Source organism: Ruditapes philippinarum, unplaced genomic scaffold (assembly GCF_026571515.1).
Source record: "Ruditapes philippinarum isolate M1 unplaced genomic scaffold, ASM2657151v2 ctg4215_1_1_1_1, whole genome shotgun sequence".
Classification (NCBI taxonomy): domain Eukaryota; kingdom Metazoa; phylum Mollusca; class Bivalvia; order Venerida; family Veneridae; genus Ruditapes; species Ruditapes philippinarum.
The window spans coordinates 45,816-71,190 of record NW_026854893.1 but is presented as its reverse complement, the minus strand read 5'-3'; the positions used below and the strand labels follow the sequence as shown (position 1 = coordinate 71,190).

The 25,375-nt window shown below is 32.5% G+C and overlaps 1 protein-coding gene across 1 annotated transcript; it reads left to right on the top strand.

Moving 5' to 3' along the window:
• The first annotated feature begins 22,476 nt into the window (after window positions 1-22,476).
• Window positions 22,477-24,724, top strand: LOC132741441 (carnitine O-palmitoyltransferase 1, liver isoform-like). Its single transcript, XM_060729598.1, has 3 exons — window positions 22,477-22,664; window positions 23,435-23,551; window positions 24,473-24,724. Exons 1-3 carry the CDS (start codon window positions 22,584-22,586, stop codon window positions 24,668-24,670), a joined length of 396 nt encoding a protein of 131 aa, XP_060585581.1. The 5' UTR covers window positions 22,477-22,583; the 3' UTR covers window positions 24,671-24,724.
• Window positions 24,725-25,375: the final 651 nt, after the last annotated feature.

Below are 25,375 nucleotides of genomic sequence, written 5' to 3'. Positions count from 1 at the left end.
CTGTATTGCGTTTCGTATTCAGTTTACCAAGTTACGTCCCTTTGTTTTAAAATTTCCATTTCCACTATGGAGGAAATAAAGTAAACATATATTAATGAACTGACCAATTTTTGTATTTATTACTGAAACTGTGTGGGCCCAATTATATTTCCAGCTGACAATGACAAGTTGCACATTTCCAATTCAATGACTTTAGAATTATTTTTTTTATCAACAAGATAATTATAAAATAGAACAGTTGTTCAAAGTGCTTGGGTTTGGAAGGTGATCGATATTCCGGATACTCGTATATTTTTGGTAATTTCCGTATGGTTACCTACATGTTTCCGAACTTGCGCCCTCTGTCGTTAAAAAGAGTGTACTTTGCAACCTGCCTTGTTGTATTGCACATAGTGCGTGCTTCCAAGTATTTTTTATACATCTATAATCGATTAACATAGGTTTCCTATTTTTTGTACACATTATAAATGTAGACAGTTTACGGTGATTATAATTAAACTGAACTTATTTTAGCATCAAACATATAACTTAAACGTAGACAAATTTGAAGATAGTCAAAATACGAACGATTCATGCAATTTAAAGCAAAATGTGCAAGTCATAATGCAAGATGTGCAAGAGCCAGAATGCATTGTGTGCATGTCATAATGCAAAATGTAATAATAAGAATCCAAGATGTACAAGTCAGAAAGCACAATGTAATGTAAGAAGGCAAGATGTAATTCTCACATTAATACCCTTCCATAGAATGATGGTAGTCTGAAGATTGTGCACATCTATGTTGAAAAATTTGGTTGCTATGGCAACAAAGTGACTTAAAATAAAACAAGACATGTATTTGTGATAAATCAAAAAAGACTGAAAATATCTTTGAAAAACTTGAAATATGGATAGATATGGAGATTATGCACAACAAGGTTCACAACTCTAGCACCAAAATAATTAGATTTACCTTCCCTTCTCTAAAAAAAAATGTTGTTTTTGTATAACTTCTTTATTTCTTAATGTATCTACTTCATACTTTAAATATATGTTTTTTATCATCACCCACATCATATGTGGCAAGGTTCATATTTCTATCACTTACCAGAATTATCATCCTTGAACTCAGGAAATTTCATGAAAAAAATGTAGTTTTCTATAACTTCTTTATTTCTTAAGGTGTCTACTTCAAACTTCAATTACATGTATATGTTCCTTATTATGACTCAAATCATGTGTGAGAAGATTCAGTATCATAGTTTGACTATTTCCAGCATTATGCCCCCCTTGAACTTAGATTTTTTTTCTATAAATTATTATTTTTTCCTCATTTTTAACAGGATTTACTTCAAACTTCAAATTCCCAGATCATTATATATATAACAAGGTTACATTTCCAGAATAATCTTCCCTGTTAACTTTTATTTTCCTTTTTTTATTCAATTACTCTTATTTCTTCATGGATTTACTTCAAATTTCAAATACATGTTCATTATAAACACTTACATCATGTGTGATTAGATTTATAAGTCTAGCACCTGGGTTTATGATTATTGAGCCCCCCACTATAGGGGTGGGGGGCATGTAGATTTACCCTTGTCCATCCATCCCTCTGAGTCTGTTCTCCTTTTGTGTCACACGTAGCTCAAAAAGTATTTGACCTAGAGTTATGAAACTTTACAGGAATATTGCTCAGCATGTGAGGTTGTTCACCTTGGGTTTTTGCTGGTGAATTTATTCTGTTTTGTCAAAGTTATTACCCTTGACTTAGTAAAAATTTGCAATTTTCAACTTTTGTCACATAGCTCAAGAAGTGTTTGACCAAGGGTTATGAAACTTTACAGAAATATTGCTCAGCATGTGAAGTTGTGCACCTGGGCTTACGCTTGTGGATTTATTTGTAAAGTTCTTGCCCTTTACTTAGTAAAAGATTTTTAGTTAAATCAACTTGTGCCACATGTAGCCAAAAAAAAAAATGACCTAGAGTCATAAGATTGACAAAACAGTGCAGTGTCCTATGGACACATTTCTAGTTAATCCTGATATAACAATTAGTTCAAATGCCACTTAGGTTAATTTAAGGTACATGTACATAATGTAAGAGCAGTGCTTATAAATAACCTATATTTATGAAGAAAATGCATAAGTAACAGCTATACTGTTCACAAGGCGACACATCTGACTCCCCGAGTTCTAGTTTCTTTTTTTGTTTCAATAAATGTATATATTTGAAAATTGTTATATTTTTCACTTTTCTTCTATGTAACAATAAATGTTATCTACTTTAGACTTAAGATAATTGTTCTTTGTCAGCACCCACATCATGTATAATGATTTTCATAAGTCTAGCATCTTCATTTCAAGAGTTATCTCCTTTTTAGTTTAAGTCTGTCTGTCTGACTGAGATTTAACTTTTAAAGGTCTTGGAACTTTTCCAGCAAATTCACTTAAAATAGAGAGAAGTTGAAACATTAGTTATATACATATTCATCCTGAGAAAATTGTATCTTTTGATTATCTGTTGTATAACATAATTTTCTTATTTAAGACATGAAAACCTAACACATTATATACTTTGATACAGATAAACTAGTAACTTAAAAAAAAGATTTATTGTTCATTCATGCTTCTTCCACAATGGCATAATTGAATGGTCTTGGTCTTTCAGAATGTTGCTGACCGGTAGGGGACTTATGGATTGCTTGCAATACTATGATAATTGCTTGTTAATTCTATTATACATTTATTAATCATTTGCGGGGCATCTGTGGCCGAGTGGTTAAGGTCGTTGACTTCAAACCACTTGCCCCTCACTGCTGTGGGTTCGAATCCCGACAGGGACTTTGGATTCTTTCATGTGAGGAAGCTATCCAGCTAGCTTATGGAATGTCAGTGGTTCTACTCAGGTGCCTGTTTGTGCCTGAAATAATGCAGGGAAGGGCACCTGATGTCTTCCTCCACCAGTAAAGCTGGAACATCGTGATATGACCTATACTGTGTTGATGTGACATAAAACCCAAAACAAACAAACAAAACTATTATACATTTGCATGCACTTTTCTTTAAAAAGATATTGTTGTCTTTATAAATTTTTATACATATTCATGATAAGGCAGTTCATCCTTTTAAATAAATAAAGTTGTGCATAAAATTTTACGGTCATTGTAATACGGTTTTCTTATTTTTTCACTTCAACTTAATCATTGTTTCTTTAATTATTAACCCTTTTTTTTGTCATGATTCTTTGACTTTGCCCGACTTTGACATTAAAAGCTATGGAGAGATTAGACCAAATTTTGTAACTGACACATAAAACAAAACTAGAACTCCGCGAGTCAGATGTGTTGCCTTGTGAACAATATAGTTTAGGAGAAATGGCCAGGACAAAAATGAAATTTGAAAATCAACAAGGGGCAATAACTCAAAAAATAAGAAATGCAGAGCAGCAGTTTCTGTGCACTGCACTTCTTATCAATAAGATCTATCATCCTATGAAGTTTCAAGTCTAAAGCTTTTATAATTTATGAGAAATGGCCTGGACAAAAATAAAGTATGAAAATTAACAAAGGGCAATAACTCAAAAAATAAGAAATGCAAAGTACCAGTTCTTGGGCACTGCACTTCTTCTTAATGAGATCTATCATCCTATGAAGTTTCATGTCCACAGCTTTTATACTTTAGGAGAAATGGCCCGGACAAAACTAAAGTATGAAAATTAACAAAGGGCAATAACTCAAAAAAATAAGAAATGCAGAGTACCAGTTCTTGTGCATTGCACTTCTTAATGAGATCTATCATCCTATGAAGTTTCAAGTCCGTAGCTTTTATACTTTAGGAGAACTGGCCCCGGACAAAAATAAAGTATGAAAATTAACAAAGGGCAATAACTCAAAAAATAAGAGATGCAGAGTACCAGTTCTTGTGCACTGCACTTCTTCTTAATGAGATCTATCATCCTATGAAGTTTCAAGTCCATAGATTTTATACTTTAGGAGAAATGGCCCGGACAAAACTAAAGTATGAAAATTAACAAAGGGCAATAACTCAAAAAATAAGATGTGCAGAGTACCTGTTCTCGTGCACTGCACTTCGGGTCATTATAAGAAGCATGCATACCAAGTTTGAAGTCAATCCAACTTATTATGACTGACTAATGCTCCGTACAAGCTTAAGGGGACGCCGACAACGACGCCAACACCGCCAACAAAAGTAACCCCTATAATTATGTCGCCTTTTTCAAGGCAACACAAAAAACAAGGATGTTTTGGGTTTTATTTGGATATTGTGCTGAAAGTGAAAGGAATTGGTACAGTCAACTCCAATTATAACGAAATCGCTGATAAGGAATTCGCTTATAACGAATTAACATTAATTGCGAATTAAATCAGAAATCCCTGGCCTATTCCTTCTATATAAAACTATATTAAATAACATTGCTTAATTACGCACTTGTTTAAAACGAATTTTCATCTCTAGCAAATCATTTTTTTTATCCAAATGGCCAACAACACGTAAATTTCCTTGGTTAAAACAAATTGTTATAATTGAAATAATGGGATGCGCTGGATCATTACCTAAATCCGCTATTCAGTAATTATTCAATCCAGTGATTGCACAGGTTAGTCTTCAGGGAATAAATATTTTGGTAAAATGTTGTCACACAATATTGTTCGAATTAAATATATGTACAAATTATGCATATAAACTGAAACTTTCTTCTGCAATAAATCAAATACATGTTCTTAATACACTGTATATGGTTCAATAAAATGCCCTGCATACAATTAACGCTGCTGTAAAATACTGATTACACTGGTGACGGGTGACAGGAATGGCTTTTTCACAGCAAATTTGCCCACCCAAACAAGTCAGTGAAAGATGCTGCTGGATGCTACTTTGCTTTTAGTGAACTTCAGACATAACATAACATAACAAACTATATTTAAATGTCCCAAGCCAAGTTGGCTTTATGTTAAAGCTGATTATAGCATTAAATCGGCTATTTTTCCCTCTTTTGCCCATGTTATAACGGGACCAAAACCATGTGTTTAACATAGTCACGCGCTCTTGTTATAGCCCGGTTTTACCTATGCGCAATACATACAGGGCCCAGTAAACAGACAAAAAAATTGACGATTTGTCCTGTTTGCCAAAGAGTCATGCGCTCTTGTTATATTGAAATTATTGATTCAGGGGCCTCAATTCACATAACGGCGAGCAGCTTTCAAGTAACTATGCCGGAAATACGGTGTATAGATATCGCCACTAATCTTGGTAGTCGCCCTTTCTAAGAAACAGACAGTTGTCAATGTAAACAAATCTGTCATTCAGTTTAACCCTCAGATTAACTTACAAAACATTTGATAGCACAAAATGAATATGAGAAAATGTTGTTTTAATATATTAATGATGTTTTTTATTGAAAAATGCTCTTTATATTTCTTTGATAGAATAATGTTTAGTGTCTGATTTTTTTTTTTATGAAACAAAAAATGATTTTGATGTCACTCACTGATCTTTTTTTTTACTGTGAATTTGAAATCATTCTAGGAATTTCTGAGGGTCATGTTTTGTCTTGGGTACAGTAATTTAATGTTCTTTTCTTTTCTTGAGTTAATAAATCTCCAATGTTAAGCTTTGTAAAATCAATTAAAATTTGAAATTTTGTTCGGTTCTGAGCATTGTATTTCCCAAGTTGTTGGCCCCGGAAAAATAAAAGGCATATGTAAAACATGTAGAATTGGATAAATACCGTCCAAGCACAAGGATTTAATGTATTTGTTTTTTGTATTGAATCTACATCATGGATCTGTTTTAAAATTTTATGCTATAATAGAGTCAAACACACGTTTATTACGTGTTATAAAGTCTGCAGAGTCCCTCGGAACTGTTGGAGCCCTTGCCCTACCAGGCTCGGGCACCAACCGTTCCTCGAGACTCTGCAGATGTTATAACACGAAAAAACGTGCGTTTACCCTATGATAGATTTTGTGTCGCCTTAAAAAAGGGGTTACTTTTTGGCGGTGGGGTTGGCAGCGTTGTCGGGCGGCGTCACCTAAGACTTGACTCGAGCATAACTCACTATAAGTCAGATTGACTCCAAAACTTGGTATGCATGCTACTTTCAATAACCCAAAGTGCAGTGCTCAAGAAACTTTACTCTGCACTTCTTGATTTTTGAGTTATTGCCCTTTGTTCATTTTCATTCTTTATTTTTGTCCGGGCCATTTCTTATAAACTATAAAAGCTATGGACTTGAAACTTCATAGGATTGTAAAGAAGTGCAATGCGCAAAAACTGATACTCTCCACTTTTAGTTAATTTTCATATTCCATTTTTGTCTGGGCCATTTCTCCTTAAATATAAAAGCTTTGAAAAACTTCATAGGATGATAGATCTCATAGAGATGAAGTGCAGTGCACGGAAATTAGGTACTACATGATTTTTTAGTTTTTTCCCTTTGTTTATTTTGTTACATTATTTTTATCCCAGCCATTTCACCTAAACAATAAAAGCTATGGACTTAAATCTTCATAGGTTGATAGATCTCATTGAGAAGAGGTGCAGTGCACAAGAACCGGTACTCTGTACTTCATGATTTTAGAGATATTGCCCTTTGTAAATAATAATACTTTATTTTTGTCCGGGCCAATGCTCCTACAATTTAAAAGCTATTGACTTGAAACCTCATAGGATGATAGATCTCATTGAAAAGAAGTGCAGTGCACAAGAGCTTGTACTCTGCATTTCTTGATTTTTGAGTTATTGCCCTTTGTTAATTTTCTTATTACTTAATATGCTTTGTCCAGAGCATAACTTGGTCACTATAAGTTTGATTGACTCCAAATTTGGTATGTAAGCTTTTTTCATCGACCTGAAGTGCAGTGCTTAAGAATCCATCACAGAGTCCTCCATTTGATCTGTCACTCACTGTGTAAAACTTTTCCATGGTATTTTTATTTTTGATAATATAACAGCTTTATTAATTCTGATGTAACATTGTTACAATCAGTTCAAATGCCACTAAAATTTAAGATACATGTACATTGTAAGAGTGGTGTTTATAAATAACCTATATTTAAGAAGAAAATGCCTAAGTGACAGCTATACTGTTCATAAGGTGACACATCCGACTCGTGGAGAACTAGTTGTCATATGCACATGTATATTTACATAGCTTCTTTGTTGTTATTTGAAGATATGTATGAATTAAGTACCTAAATTTAATTACAGCCTCGAAGTGAGAGACTTTTATTATGCTCTAAAAATGAAAAACTAGGCCACAGTAGCCAAAAAATAGGAAAATCTTGTTCACACTCTTGTTGCTTGTGTTTAATGGTCCAGATATCCTGGAAATTGTTCAGAAAGGTTGTGAAGATTATTTCTAGCTCAAGTTCAAATATGGGTCATCAGGGGTCAAAAACTACACCCAAATACACAGTTCAAATATGAAAAAAAAAATGTTATTAAAAACTCTAGCGGTATTATATTTTCAGCCAGAATATCCTGAAAATTTGCCAATGATTTTTAGCGGGTCATTTACAGTTATTTCCCTTTAAAACTAAAAGTCATATACATGATTATGTCTCTTAAACTTTTGGGAGAAATATTGTTTTTGCTTTCGCCATCTGTCTGTCCATCAATCTGTCTGGTTGTCCGTCCACATTAAGCTTGTCCACCCTTCACAGGTCAAACTTCTGGTGGGATTTCAACCAAACTTTACAGGAGTGATCAGTACCATGGCATCCCTAGTTGTGCACCAAATTGGCATATTACGCTTTGCTGCACAAAATGGCCCTCAGAGCTTAAGATAGAAAAATCTTTTCCGGCCTTCACAGGTCATGCAAACTACTGGTGGGATTTCAACCAAACTTTTCAGGAGTGATCAGTACTATCTGTAGTTTTGCTCAATACCGGCATGTTGACTTGGCTCTACAAAATGGCCCTCAGAGCTATAAATAGAAAAATCTTGTCCGGCTTTCACAGGTCAAGCTACTGGTGGGATTTCATTGAAACTTCACATGAGTGACCATCCATAGTTTTGGGAGACATTTGTTTTTGTGACAAAAACCCTTCTAGTTTACACAACATGTTCAGAATAACAGGTTCAGGTAAATAACCTTGTGTATAAAAAAAGGGTTGTAATAAATTGCTATGAGTTATGAAATGAGTTTATCTGATGAGTGCTTATCAGGTTTCCCCTGGATTTTAACCATATGTTTAGTAAGAAGAAAATAGCAATCTTTGATAATATAACAAGATTAATGGCCAGAGATATGTTGTATTTCCTCAAAAGAAACAAAAGTTGTCTCAGAATTTGGAAAGTGTGACATATTAATATTAAATTATAAAATAAAAATGATTGCATTATTTGGGCTTAATTAAAAGGCCTTTAATGTGGTTATGTGGCAAGTTTTTTTTCTCACAAATGATTTTGAAAAATAAAAAAAATTTATGGAAATATTTGTGGTAATTGAAAACCTGTCAATTTGATTTTCCAGCCATTTTATTGATGGCATGGATTTTGCATTATAATTATCATTGCACAATTCCTATGTTATTATCCTATTAATATGACATGGGATAGACATGAATACAACAATAAATGTAAGCTATTACAGCTTAAAAAAATATATTTCTTGAGTTAAACCAACTGCAGCACTGCAGATTGTGAATATATTATTAGTACTTTGTAGAGGGTAATATGTGATTATACTAATTAAATATTGCTTTCATGATTGGTTTAAAATTGTTCACAACTTTCATTTACGTAATACCATTTTATTTCTAATGACAATATTTATCAAGTTATTATTAACTCTGAGTTTGAAACAATGTTTTTAGTCTTTCAGATAAGAATTTGTGATAGTTAGCATAATAAAGGGAAGTAATAAAACACACACAAACAATTGTGATTGCATAAAAAAGGGAAGTAATAAACACAACAATTGTGATACTTAGCATAATAAAGGGAAGTAATAAAAGGCAAACAAAGATAAGATAAGATAAGATAAGTAAATTTTATTATAGTGACATTGTGTTATGTACATACATAATAACGATACATTTTTATTTTTACAACACCCGGCCACGTTGGGCCTACAAGTCACTTAATTATTTAATCATTTTCAAAAAAAATTCCAAACAATTGTTAAAGTAAGCATAATAAAGGGAAGTAATATAACGCAAACAATTGTTATAGTTAGCATAATAAAGGGAAGTAATATAACGCACAAACAATTGTTATAGTAAGCATAATAAAGGGAAGTAATATAACGCAAACAATTGTTATAGTTAACATAATAAAGGGAAGTAATATAACTCAAAGGATTGTGATAGTTAGCATAATAAAGGGAAGTAATATAACTCAAACAATTGTTATAGTTAACATAATAAAGGGAAGTAATATAACTCAAAGGATTGTGATAGTTAGCTTAATAAAGGGAAGTAATAAAAGGCAAACCATTGACTGAGAGAAAAAAATAAAGTACATTAGAAATTACACTAGAATGCAGATAAATTTTGGTTAAATTTCCATCAATGATGGATCCAATCAAGTTCAACACTCTTTTGCCTAAAATTGTTATTTCATTGAGCTCAGCAATTGACTCTTACCTATTTTGAATAAACCAAAAAATTTTTTTTAAGAAATGGTATTTTCTAATCTTTATTTTGTTCTTTTTTTATACGCCCGTTTGAAAAACAAACTGGTCTGGTCGTTTTAAAGCTCCCCCCTGAAAATGTGTATTCGGACCATTTAGTCATCATGGATTAAGGGATTGAAACACAAATGGTCATTATCATGACTACTGGTGTGAAACATGTAATTTGGGTTAATTTATGCAAAGTCAAGGTCACTAAAGATGATTGTCAAGGTCACGGAAGATGTTCAAATACATAGATTTTGTCCAGAGCATATTTCCTAAACATATGAAGGGATTCTAATGAAACTTCATACAAATGTTCACCACTATGAGAAGCCGTGTCAAGTGCATGAACCAGGTCTCTAGGTCAAAAGTCAAGTTTACACTTACAGGTCAATGAAAAATGCTTGTCAGGAGCAAAACCTATACATGCATGAAGGGATTTCAATATAACTTATCACAAATGTTCACTATTGTGAGGCGTAGTGCCGCATGCATAATTGAGGTCCCTGCGGCCAAGATCAAGGTCACACAATCATAGGGGTCAAAGTTCAGATAAAAAATCACTAGAGATGATAATATATCCAGTTTTTTTCCGGATATTGCCCTGAGTATATCAGCATTCTCCTTTATGCGTATCTATAATGGCCACATCTCTATCAAAAGCTTCTGTGATGACTGCGTATATTGCAACAATGTTGCCCTTGTTATAATTTCAAAATTATCTTCTTATGCCCAAAAGTTTAAAGCTGCATGCCTCAAGATGATAAAATCAAACTTGAGAAATATGTACTATGATTTTTGGAAATTAAAATGATTCAAAATTCAAGTAATATTTTATATGTTATATGCGGTTAGTGACTGATTTTTCAGTATTTGCAACTATATGTCTACTGCGTTTCTAAGGGCTATTTATGCATATTTTAACCACTTTTTGGTAATTTACGTGGGTTGTAAGTGCCATTGATAATGTGTAAATTGTTTCCTTTGATTATGTCACAATATTATACATTCAAATACATTTTCAAAATTTTCATGAAAATTAGCGTGAATCTGGAGGCGTGCTACTTTAATGATGAAAATACATGTACTACGATACCTTGAATAGTAATTACTGATATACTAATGTGTCCTTAATGAGGTAAAATGACTACATTTAAAAATATAGTGAAATTCATCTCCTGATTCTTGGTGGTTGCAAAGTGAGCAGGTTCTTTTTTCTCTGATACCTTTCTCTATAGGAATATCAGAATTGAGACATCTAAATTTACAAAATGTAATAGCTAAATTACTTGGTAAATATAGTAAATAATGTTCTTATTTAAATTGAGTTTTATATATTCTGTAATTTAAACACTTGGCAGAATTGAAAACACCACTATTCCATACTTGTATAGGTCTGAACGACAGAATGATACTGTCTAAATTTTGGCCTTAAAGCTTCCAAAAATTTTACCTAGACTATTTTACTGCAGCGCTGCAGATTGATTTGATATTCAACAAATGTAGATGGTAACATGTAGTCTTATACTTATTAAATATAACTTTCACAATTGGTTTAAAATTGTTCAAACATTTTATTTAAATAATACCATCTTATTTGATATGACTATATTTATCAATTATTATTTACTCTTATTTTAAAACAAGGGTCTTTAAATCTGTTAGATAAGAATTTGTGATAGTTAGCATAATAAAGGGAAGTAACGAAAGCATAATAAAGGGAAGTGAATAAAATAAACTAGTCATGACTATGGGGAAAAAAGTAACTTAAAGTACTGATAAATTTAAAATTACAAGTCAATTTAAATAAATTTCTCTTAATTACAATTAGGGGTGTATCTCATTATCCATTATTTCATATCTCATCATCCATTATTTCATATCTCATCATCCACTATTTCCTATCTCATCATCAACTGTTTCATATCTCATCATCTACTATTTCATAACTCATCATCCACTATTTCATATCTCATCATCTACTATTTCATACCTCATCATCTACTATTTCATATCTCATCATCCACTGTTTCATATCTCATCATCCACTATTTCCTATCTCATCATCCACTATTTCATATCTCATCATCCACTATTTCATATCTCATCATCCACTATTTCATATCTCATCATCCACTGTTTCATATCTCATCATCCACTATTTCATATCTCATCATCCACTATTTCATATCTCATCATCCACTATTTCATATCTCATCATCCACTGTTTCATATCTCATCATCCACTATTTTCATATTTCATCATCCACTATTTCATATCTCATCATCCACTATTTCATATCTCATCATCCACTATTTCATATCTCATCATCCACTATTATATATCTCATCATCCACTGTTTTCATATCTTATCATCCACTGTTTCATATCTCATCATCCACTATTATATATCTCATCATCCACTGTTTTCATATCTTATCATCCACTGTTTTCATATCTCATCATCCACTATTTCATATCTCATCATCCACTATTTCATATCTCATCATCCACTATTTCATATCTCATCATCCACTATTTCATATCTCATCATCCACTATTTCATATCTCATCATCCACTGTTTCATATCTCATCATCCATTATTTAGTGACCTTTAAATGAGATTTTAGTCATAACCTTATAATATGTATATCAATATAGACATCATCCACTATTTTCATATCTCATCATCCACTGTTTCATATCTCATCATCCACTATTTTCATATCTCATCATCCACTATTTCATGTCTCATCATCCACTATTTCATATCTCATCATCTACTATTTCATATCTCATCATCCACTATTATATATCTCATCATCCACTGTTTTCATATCTTATCATCCACTGTTTCATATCTCATCATCCACTATTATATATCTCATCATCCACTGTTTTCATATCTTATCATCCACTGTTTCATATCTCATCATCCACTATTATATATCTCATCATCCACTGTTTTCATATCTCATCATCCACTGTTTTCATATCTCATCATCCACTATTTCATATCTCATCATCCACTATTTCATATCTCATCATCCACTATTTCATATCTCATCATCCACTATTTCATATCTCATCATTCACCATTTCATATCTCATCATCCACTTTTTCATATCTCATCATCTACTGTTTTCATATCTCATCATCCACTGTTTTCATATCTCATCATCTACTATTTCATATCTCATCATCCACTATTTCATATCTCATCATCCACTATTTCATATCTCATCATTCACCATTTCATATCTCATCATCCACTATTTCATATCTCATCATCTACTGTTTTCATATCTCATCATCCACTGTTTTCATATCTCATCATCTACTATTTCATATCTCATCATCCACTATTTCATATCTCATCATCCACTGTTTTCATATCTCATCATCCACTGTTTTCATATCTCATCATCCACTGTTTTCATATCTCATCATCCACTATTTCATATCTCATCATCCACTATTTCATATCTCATCATCCACTATTTCATATCTCATCATCCACTATTTCATATCTCATCATCCACTATTATATATCTCATCATCCACTATTTCATATCTCATCATCTACTGTTTTCATATCTCATCATCCACTGTTTCATATCTCATCATCTACTATTTCATATCTCATCATCCACTGTTTTCATATCTCATCATCCACTGTTTTCATATCTCATCATCCACTATTATATATCTCATCATCCACTATTATATATCTCATCATCAACTATTTTCATATCTCATCATCCACTATTTCATATCTCATCATCCACTATTATATATCTCATCATCCACTATTATATATCTCATCATCCACTATTATATATCTCATCATCCACTATTTCATATCTCATCATCCACTATTTCATATCTCATCATCCACTTTTTCATATCTCACTAGTCACTGTCTTAATATTGGCCCTTACAGCTTCCAAAAATGTATTTTAAGCTAAATTATATACTGCAGCACTGCAGATTTCAACTATAAATTGACAAATTCATATTTTAAACCTGTGGAATTATACTAATTAAAATGTGCTTTCACAATTGGTTTAAAATTGTTTAAATTTTTCATTTAAATGTAACCATCTTGTATGTTATGATAAAAATTATCATGTTATTTTTTATTTGTATTTTAAAACAAGGTAATTAAGTCTGTTAGAGAAGATTTTGCGATAGAACAGTATAATAAAGGGAAATAATAAAAAGCAAACTATTGACAATGAGAAAAAACTCAAAAAAGTAATTTAAGGTAGTACACCCCTAATGGGCACTATAAGGAATTGTAAATTTGACAACATAGGACAGTTATATGCCTTAAATGTCACCTGTATGCAAAATTTAAACAAAATTTACCGTGTGGTTTATGAGATATGGACATTTTTATGAACTAAATCTTTGCCATTAGAAGGGATTTTTTCAGAAATGAGGAAACTCTAAAAAATCTATAATATCATCATTATGAAAAATGTTTTCCTTTTGCTCATTGTTAAGAAATAAATAATGACATTTAGGTAACAAATTAAACCAGCAAAATGATTGTTTTTAAACGAAATGTTTTTAATATGTATAAAAATGTAACCCTACCCCACCCACTTTTAACACTAATTTGACCATTTCCCTATGTAAAAAGCCTTATTTAAAATATCCCTAAAATTTTCCCAAATGAGGGGCTATTTTCAAAGTTTGCCTAAATTTTTTTTAATGTATATTGGTTGGTCTTGCAAAATATAAAATACTTTCACCGTTTAGTTTTTATTTTATTAAACTTTGAAAATATCTGGTATCATATTTGCTATTAAATTTGGCATTATTTAGTAAATAAATACCTACAATAATTATATAATTAAAATAAAACACTTTTTTCTTCCATAGGGGGTCTGAGTGATTAATAAAAAATGTTAAATAGATAAAAAAAGAAAGAAAAAAAATTGCCCCTTCTGGGGTTTGAACCCACGCCCCCTCAGTTTCAATACACTTTACAGTGATTTTAGCCTATTTGAATACTCTTCAAAGTGGAGACAGTGCATTAGGGGTGTACTACCTTAAAGCAGATCTACTGTTGCAATTCAATGTAAATGAATTTTACTAAATTACAATATAAGCTCTAAAATTTGAACTGCTAAATTTTCCATACCCGGGCGGGTAAATACCTCTTGTCTATTAATTTTAGTTTAAAAAGATAATGACCATTTAAATAAACAATTTTTTTTTTAAGAAATGCAGTATTCATTATACGGGGGCGTCCGTGGCCGAGTGGTTAAGGTTGTTGACTTCAAATCACTTGCCCTTCATGGCTGTGGGTTCGAATCCCGACAGGTCTTCCACCACCAGTAAAACTGGAACATCGCGATATGACCTATGCTGTGTCGATGTGACGTAAAACTCAAACCAAACAAACAGTATTGGCATTATAACCCTGGGTGACAAACAAAGTTTAGAGGGTGTATAATAATAATTATACCAGTCAGTTTGTCAGTTGGTCCCTCTGCCGGTCAGTCTCCTTGGTTCCCAGACAATAACTGGAGTTTTGAATGAGATATTGAAATCAAACTTGGTATATAGCAAGATTATGTTAAGGCAGTCTGGCAGGTATTGCTTTTGGACCTCCTGGGGTCAAGGTCACTGTTACTAAGAATAGAGAAATGTTTTTTTTACAATAAGTTTCGAGTAGGAATGAGATATTATATTCTAATTTAATAGTGTAAAGCAAGCTTATAACTTAAATGAAGACTCTGGTCGGGATTGCAATTAAAATTAAAATAATTCTTTGTACTATAAATTATAGGTTGAGTTCAAATTTTTTTTCAGACCACTTATTTTTCAAAAAGTAAAGGTTGCTGGAATAGGGTATTAATCACCTTGAGTGTTTGAAATTATTTTTTGTCCAATAGGATTGCAAGTAATACTTTGGTCGATTGACAAACTGTTAATCTGTTTGTAAATGGACTGTTTTTTAAAATAATTTAAAACACTGATTAAAGTTTATTAGTACATATTTACTTTACAAAATTAAATTGGTTCCAATGATTTGATGTCATTGATTTTATTACCTCCCTTTAAGTAAGTGGTAGTTGATATTTTTCTTTTTGATTCATTATGGTGGAATTCTTTGTTTGAAAATTAAATGATTTAGAAATAAGATAACAATAGTAATGTTCAGTAAGAAAAAGAAGTTAAATAAAAGATTTTGGTTATGTTTAAAACTCTTGTTTTATAAAGACATAAATACATTACCAGGTCTCGACATTAACTTTTTCAGCAGGTGGTCAGCAGGTGGTATGCCGGATCTCTGGATCCAAGATTCAGGTGGTCCTTTCTGAACACAGGTGGTCCATCTTTTTTTTTACTCATTTGTTTTTAAGGAAACTTCAGATTTAGAAGAACTACACTTAAAATTGGTGACAGAGACATATTTATTATTAGATTTATAACAACTGAAGAAAACATGTATTTTTTCTATTTCAATCTTAGATCAGATAGTAAGTCATTGTAATCCTATTATTATCTCATTGAAAAATACATGACAGTACTCATACTTCGGTTAAGTGACTTCTTTAGGGAATAGTGAAACCATTTGTGAATGACTTATTTCCTTACTGTTATTCAAATACTCATTGCTGTTTCCTGGTACATCTTATAAGAATAATAATTGCTTTTTATAGATTAACATTTTTAATTAAACTATAAAGTTATTATATTCTTGTCTTTGAAACAATGAAATATTAATGATAAACAGAAATTTTCCTACATTATTATTGAGCTTATGTTCCTCACAGATTTATTATACATGCTTGTTTGTTGAAATTTATTTATTTTTGACAAAGTATTTATAACCTTTTAATGTACTTTAAATAAGAAAAAATGGATCTCTGATCGTTTAAAAAATAGCTAAAGATTACTAGATATTTAATTTTTCCTTTGCCTTTGTTGCACCATTATTCATATGTTTATCCGATATCCCATAGTGATACAATATTATAAATTCAATGCAGTACAAGAGACATTATACTTTTATTATAAAAAGTTATGGATGTCTTAACCCTTTCACTGCCATATGGACGGCTAAAGCCGTCCCTGTTATTTTCGGCGTATTTGCCATATGGACGGCTTTAGCCGTTTCTATAATAATAACAGTAATAATAATAAATTAATAATAATAATAATAGAAATAATAATAAATATAATGAAAATTATACCATCGACAATAACTATTATTATACTAACAATTTTGGAAACATATATAATTATTATAATACTAATAACAAATAATAATAATTATATTAATTAATAATATAGTAATTTCTTAGAAAATCCTCTGGCAAATAGGTGAACAATAAAACAATAACCCTCTGGCAGCGAAAGGGTTAAGATCTTTTTGAACTAATGAGATGAATAAACAAATACCTGTACATCGGAGAAATGGTGTTAAACAATAATTATAGAACACGTTTTTCGACCAAATAACCATTCTCCCAGATGAGCCCTGCACCATTTGGAAAATTCAAGTGGTCTAACGGACCTGTTGCCTGTAAAATTAGGTGGTCCTTGCCAAAATCAGGTGGTCTCGGACCAACGGACCACCGCTAATGTCGAGGCCTGATTTATAACTCTTGTGTAATGCTGACAAAAATGAATTACTCTTGTGGAATGCTGACATAAATGAATTACTCTTGTGGAATGCTGACATAAATGAATTACACTTGTGCAATGCTGACATAAATGAATTACATTTGTGTAATGCTGACATAAATACATTACCTTTGTATAATGCTGACCTAAATGAATTGCTCTTGTGTAATGCTGACATAAATACATAACTCTTGTGTAATGATGACATAAATGACTTACTTTTGTGTAATGCTGACATAAATGAATTACTTTTGCGTAATGCTGACATAAATGCAATTACTTATGTGTAATGCTGACATTAATGCATTACTCTTGTGTAATGTTGACATAAATGACTTACTTTTGTGTAATGCTGACATAAATGCATTACTTTTGCGTAATGCTGACATAAATGCAATTACTTATGTGTAATGCTGACATAAATGCATTACTCTTGTGTAATGTTGACATAAATGCATTACTCTTGTCTAAAACTGACATAAAGAATAACTTATGCGTAATGCTGACATAAATGCATTACTTATGTGTATTGCTGCCATTAATGCATTACCCTTGTGTAATGCTGACATGAGTGAATCACGTTTGTGTATTGCTGACATAAATGAATTACTCTTGTGGAATGCTGACATAAATGAATTACTCTTGTGGAATGCTGACATAAATGAATTACTCTTGTGTAATGTTGACATAAATACATAGGCGGGTTCCGGAGGGATGGATATATGTTGATCCTTACCGCAAACATATGTCAAATATTTTTTCTTGCATATTCTGCTATATTGTTTCATATTTAAAATGGTTTACCTGAAATATGATTATATGTTCATGGAAATTAAAGTCATTTCATCCATAACTATTTTCTTACAATAGTGTATGAACTTTTAACTTAAATAATATGTGCGAAATGATTTCATCCTAAGCACATATTTCCCTTCTAAAATAACGTCATTTAAACACGATTCATTCATAAAAGTGCGCTAAAATAATTTTGTATTTGACATGTACCCCTCATGCCAGATGAAATTTCAGGCATGGATAAAACTCACGGAAACGCCAGTCTGCTATATATGCAAGAAATTTTGTTCTTGGTGATAAGGGGGTGATTATTTTATGATAAGTTGACCATTATTGTCGTGGCAAATGTGCATACTATTAAACACCATTGTATACACACTGGTCTCAAATATCGACCTGTGTAGTACGACGCATTACTCACCCCAAATGAGGGTAAAAATGACTCCGACATTAAGAAGTCCGCGTAGGGATGACAATTTTATTTTATAAAACACAATGTATCTTTTCAATTGATTGAAATTGTTTATTTCTTCTAAGGGAACACCATTTTCCAGATTTTAATATTGAAAGTTCGATATTGCAATTGATAGTTTGATTTTGTTACTCTTTATTCAAATATTCAAAACCACTTTCACTTTCGGTTTTAAACTAACAATGGACGAACTACTATGTAAAACCACTAAAGGATTGTCAGAAAGAGCGTTTCATGCATGTTTTGAGTAAATTAATAATGTAATGGCATTTTTGCTAACAGGGTGTGAAAAATGTTTAATTTTTCAAGTGGCCCCATTTTCGTTTTGTTCTATCAGTTCTGTGTTCAAGCCGCCATGTTAAAAGAAGTGCGTTCCCATCATGCTTAGAGTGGTTTCACACAGGTCAGTAAGACGGTGTACACAATGATTAAACAGGTTTAATATTGACTATTTATTACTTCCCTTTAATGAATTTATTACTTCCCTTTAATATGCATGTTGTTTAAAAACCTGTTTTTTTTAAGCTTGAATATCTGACTCGAAATTTAAAGAATTAAAAATAAGTTAAAATAAATAACAAAAAAGATTTTGAATCACTTATAGGTTAGATTTAGATAATGTTTAAAACCGAAAATAATTACAAGAGTTACTGTGTTAATAAATTTTATTTTCTTATTAGTGTTTAACTTCTAAGTTCTAAGATCTAAGATCAATTTATGAATGCGCACTGAAAGAAGTTTCAATAATGCGCCAAGTTGTATAGAAATTTGTCCTACAAAATCTGCTATCAGTTCTTTGCGTAAGTGAACTCAATATGGCTTTTTTCATTGAAAAGCCTCCTGTTACATGTAAAACTTTATTTGTCCATAATGTAAATATTATGGTGGCAAAGTAAACAAAACTGAATATAGCATGGAACAACGTTTTTGTAAAAAATATAAAAGTAATGGCCCTAAAATGTCCTTTAACATATGTAACCTTAGGTTTCCTTGAAAAAAATCAACTATCAGAACTAAAAGAATCCCGCAATAATTTTTTACAAGCATCGCGCTGGCACGATGAGAACAGATGTATGTATGTAGTCTAATTGCTTAATGAGGGTGCATCCGCCCTTTTGGGCAGAAAATGCAGCTTTCGCTGTCAAGTACAGACTTGGACATGTCACCAGTTATGCCCTTAAAGAGTTAATTTTGAAGCACAAAGTGGTGATAATTTACCTCAGAGTATTAGCCAAAGATTTGAATTTGGAGCCAAAAGTAGGTCACTGTTGGGCCGTCAATGAGAACCTAAATGTGCAGTAACCTGTGACAATATGAAAGGGTAGCCCTGAAAAGGGCTGTTGGTGCCAGCGAAAGACCTAGCTGCCATTCAAGCCCTCTAACCGTGCCAAGGGCTCACGCACATTAGCACACCATCTTTGTTGACCCAAGCGCCTACTTTGTAGGGCCACTCCCTCGGCTTTAGTCAAGATACTGGCAGTTGGTCCGCAGGACAAGTTCCGATCTTTTTTCGCCGTTCCCAGTCTTCAAATCTTCTGCCAATGCCCTGTGTCTTCTCAACGACGTACACGTATTGAGGGAATTTTATTTTACACTTAATACTGCACAATAATTTTACTTTATAAATAATGGTGGTGTTGGTAGTTTTCATACTGGATCACGGCAGTTAAAGCCACATTGAATTTAACAGAGCACAGTTCAACCACTAGTGGCGTAGCTACAATTAGGCCATGTAGGCCTGGGCCTACAAGTTGCTCAAGAAATTGACATCTTCAAAAGTCCCAAAAACACAATTAAAACAGGAGGGTGGGGGAAGGTAGTGGGTTTAAGCCATATGGTCATTTCAAGTGTGTTTAAGGCTTATGCATGATTTGCCGTCCTCAGTAAAGTTAACATCTAATCAAATTCATAGTTTAAAATTATTGTTTTGATAATTTTCCTTGAAAATCCTTTGGAACGCGCGTTTTGCTCTTTTTAAACTTAACATGTTTTTGGCTTCTGCAGCTAAGTCCCCTTTTTAAGGGCCTACAAGTTAAAAAAAGCTGGCTACGCCCTAGGTCACCCCATCGTTCCTGGGCAGGCACTCAACTAGTTAGTAGTTACTTATGTAAGGGAAGTAATAAGCACAAAAAATACCAGATGCTAATGGATTATTTCAAGAACTATTACTTCCCTTTAGTATGCATATAAATTAAAAAACTGTTCAGTCACAGCTTGTTTACCTGACTTAAAATTTAAAGAATTTAAAATAAGATGATGTTAACAACAATGAAATTATTGAATGACTTTAAAGTTAGATTTAAATAATGTATAAAACCAATCAGAGTAACAACGTTTAATGTGTTTATATGTTTTAATTGTCTGAGTGAAAGTTGACTTCTAAGTTTTATCAAGCTGCAGTGCTGCAGTTTTAAGAAAGTGGTATTTTACTATTTGCATCTTTGAATGTGCACTGAAAGAAATTTCATTAATGCGCAAAGTTGTTATCAAATATTTAAAAGTATCTGGCAAAATATGCGTAATAATTCAAACAAGTGTTTGATCTTGAAATCCTTTCTACACTCATAATGACCATTTATGAATTCGAAAACCTAGCTAAACACTGTTTTCCGGTACTTTCTGTACACAGCTCTGGGGAATTCACTTCAAGGGCATGTAGTAACTACCTGTATGTTTTTGTTTTGGCTTTTTTTGGAATCAAGTGTAATAAAACAATTGTTTCTTTGTAAGGAAATAATTAAATTTCACTGTATGCAAAAAATTAAGTAAATACACAAGTTTATGCAGAAAATATCTCTATTTCAGATCATGGCAAATGCAACGACTTTTTTAATTTTTACAGATTTTTATGATAGATAATTTTTTTTGTTAGATAGTGCAGGAACATTGATAATTTTCAAACCATTCAAGTTTTTCCACCATAAACGATAAAATAATGATAAAAAATGGAAATATCACATAATAGTGTTTAATGTACTTCATTGTACTTCATTATGTCCAATTCCCCAGAGCTAAATCCGTAATATACTGGAAAATGGGGTTTAGCTAGATTTTTCGAAAAGGTCAATACTTCTGCCCATAGAAGTTTCAATTCCTTGGGTGAATGTGAACTGGTAAACTGCTTGACAGCTTGCCCGGCTGAAATGTGCTATGGTGGATTCAGTGTAGTTTAATGCTAAGATGTGGTGGGTAAATACCACCAAGGGCTTTTTTTCACAGGTTGGGGAAGCAACCTTGCCCTTAACTTTGGGGAAAAAATACACAGTATATATTTGCAAAACGGGAAGAAAAATCTTGATGTTAATATAGTTAGAAAACTGCATGATTTTAAAGAATTTTTACTTTTGGGAAATCAGCCCTATAGCGGCCCCTGCTATGGAAGGAAAAAAATCCCTGCCACCACCTGTTGTTGACAACTAAGTTTTGTAAATCTACAGAGCTGCATTTGTCAGAAATTTAAAACCGTCTTTTGTATACGCACAGAAAGAAATTTCAAACCTGATTAAAGTTTTTGTGTATGTTATTAGGTAGGTGTCACTTGTGAATGGTTAAGGTCGTTGACTTCAAACCACTTGCTCCTCACCGCTGTGGGTTCGAATCTCGACAGGGACTTTGGATTATTTCATGTGAGGAAGCTATCCAGGTAGCTTACAGAACGTCAGTGATTCTACACGGGTGCCCGTCCATGCCTGAAATAATTCACGGAAGGGCACCTGAGGTCTTCCTCCACCAGTAAAGTAGGAACGTCGCGATATGACCTATAATGTGTAGATGTGACGTAAAACCCAAAACAAACAAACAAACAAAACTTGGTTAAAGTCAAATATAACAGTAACTTGCACAATGATAGCAGACAACAATTTTCAAAGTGTGCAAAGGGTTATACAGGTAAATATTGAAATAACTAGAGTTACTGTTAGACATCAGCTTTATGTGAATGCTTACTTTTGTATATTTTCAGGGCATTTCTAGACAAGTCTGTTGACAAGGCGACAAAAATAAAACTGCTACAAAAGGCATGTGAAGTACATGTCAGGATGTATAAAGATGCTATGAATGGGAAGGGTATTGACAGACATTTGTTTGCACTTTATGTCGTAAGCAAAGGTCTTGATTATGTAAGTAGAATGTTTAAGTCTTTATGTAGATCTTGGTAATGATGCATATTAAAATACAGCATATACCTTTTTTCAAAAAAAAGGGTGGTAACATTAATAAACAATAATGTTTTTCCCTGTAGCTGCCCCCAGAAAAAAAGGTGTTAATACACATTAATATATATCTGTAACTGCCACCCGAAAAAAAGTTGGTGATAAACATTGATATAAATCTGTAGCTACCACCTAAATAAAGGGTTGTGATAAACGTAAATATATAAACATAGTTTCCACTGGCAAAAAAGGGTGTTCAGAGATGCACGTTTGCAACATCGCTTTTCATTGGATAATCATGATGTTTATACAATTTTATAAACATGACTTAATGTCAATTAATGAAGGAATCTCATTTTTTTCTCAAAAATATAATACTTGCTGTAAAAATAACCTGTTACAATATGTTTACCTGTTTTTTGCATTTGTAAAATCTTAAAAATGTTAATGTTTGTATTTAGTTAACCACTGGAACCTTTTCTAAAAACAGATGGTTAAATTAAGCAACGGGCTTAGTGACATAGTTTGTTTAAGTCAGTGTTTCCCAGAGTCAAGGTCATTGTCACCTTCTATTGACCCGTCAATTTCAACACGAGGAAATGGTTAATCATAACGGTTGAAGGTGGAGATAAGAATACAAATATTGTTGACGTACATATAAAGTTTAACAGACCATTGTCGATCAATGATAATTTCAAGATTGATCTGAACTTTCTGATTTCATTGTTTTCTTACAGGACTGTCATTTTCTGAAGAAATGTTTGAGCATTCCATGGACACTATCAACTAGTCAACAGCCTCAACAACAACTGGTCTCTTCTCCAAGTTGTGATATACCTGAGTACAGGGATAAGGTAGGTGATATTTTATCCAAGTTGTGATATACCTGAGTACAGGGATAAGGTAGGTGATATTTTATCCAAGTTGTGATATACCTGAGTACAGGGATACGGTAGGTGATATTTTCAGCAAATTGTGATTATCTGAATACAACCATGGTGTTTAGATATTCTTGAGTACAGGCTTAAGGTAGGTGATATTTTCTCCAAATTGTGATATACCTGAGTAGTGTGTTAAAGTAGGTGATATTTTCTCCAAGTTATGATATACCTGAGTACAGGGTTACGGTAGGTGATATTTTCTCCAAGTTATGATATACCTGAGTACATGGTTACGGTAGGTGATATTTTATCCATGTTGTGATATACTTAAGTACAGGATGCAGGATGGTGGAATATTTATCAAGTTAAGATAAATAGAAGTACAGGATAAATGTAGTTCATATCTCCTCAAAGTTAAGACATACCTGAGTGCAGGGATAGTAAATTACTTGGTATTGTTTTCAGGAGTTATATCATAGAAATCAGTGTTTTAAGAAACATGTATACCATCATTCCAATTTATTCGCAGTACTTCCTTTGTAGCATATCTTTGTATATAATAGAAAATCCTATGTACCTTGCCACTATTTATTTTTGTTAGAGACCAGAGATCAAACCTAAGCCGAAAAAGGGGAGCGGTGTCCTAGTGGTTAAGGTGTCTGCCTCTCAACCAGTGGATCATGGGTTCGAGCCCAAATCAGGTCACAACCATGTTTCTTCATATGACACCAGTACTGGTTGGTCCTAGGATTAGCGGACTTGAAAGTGATTAATATAAGTTGCAGGAACTTGTTTCGCTATTGAGCTTAAATAAATATGTTTAAACCAACCTAATTCTAAGAAGAATTAACATTACAAAAAAACAAAAACTTTTATTGTCTTTCTTGATTGTAGGTAAGCCCAGGTGGTGGATTTGGTCCGGTATCCGACGACGGATATGGTGTATCGTACATGATTCCCGGAGACTTCAAATTCTTCTTTCACGTCTCGTCGAAGAAGTCAACGAAATGCACAGACTCCACGTCGTTCATGAATCAGCTCTTTGAAACCCTCGACGAGATGAAGGAACTCTTCGAAAGCAATGCAAATTAATGGCGACATTTTATATCCTGTCTCATGCAGCACAACTGAAGTTTTATTTCATTTTTTTTTTTTTTTTTTGGGTTCGATCCCCGGGAGATGCTTTGGTAGTTTAGCGCGGAGGAAGGTAGTCTAGTACTGGTGTAACTCTCCAGGAACGATGGTTAGGAAACTACCCGCCTATATGACTGAAATACTGTTGAAAAAGGCGTAAAATGAAACAAACAAACAAACAAACATTTCATTTTTTTCATGACAAATTTGGAAAGTTTTTTTTGTTTTTTTTTTGTGAGTAAATATGTTGTCAAGTGTAAACAATTTTACGAGACTTGACCTAGTTTAACCGATAATATGTTGGAATTGAAAGTGATTAACCTTTAACACCAGTATGTAGAGTGAAATATAAGGATATATTTTATTGATCAAAACTTCAGGCATAATTATCTGGTCAGGTTTAGGTCAAACTTTTACTATAACATCCTAACATGATAAGTCCTAATTCAAGTGTGTTCATTTTTAACTAATTTGGCCCTCCATTTTTGGTTATGTAATTGTAGTTGTTATTTTATGTAGTTTTGTAAATGTGTTTGTTTTTAAGTTTTGAAAGTCAATCTGTAAGGTGACTTAAATGTTCTTTTAGAATATTTTTATTTTATTTTTATTTTTTTTAAGTTCTGTTAAGAATTTTTGTAAGCAGTGAAATAACGGACTTTCTGT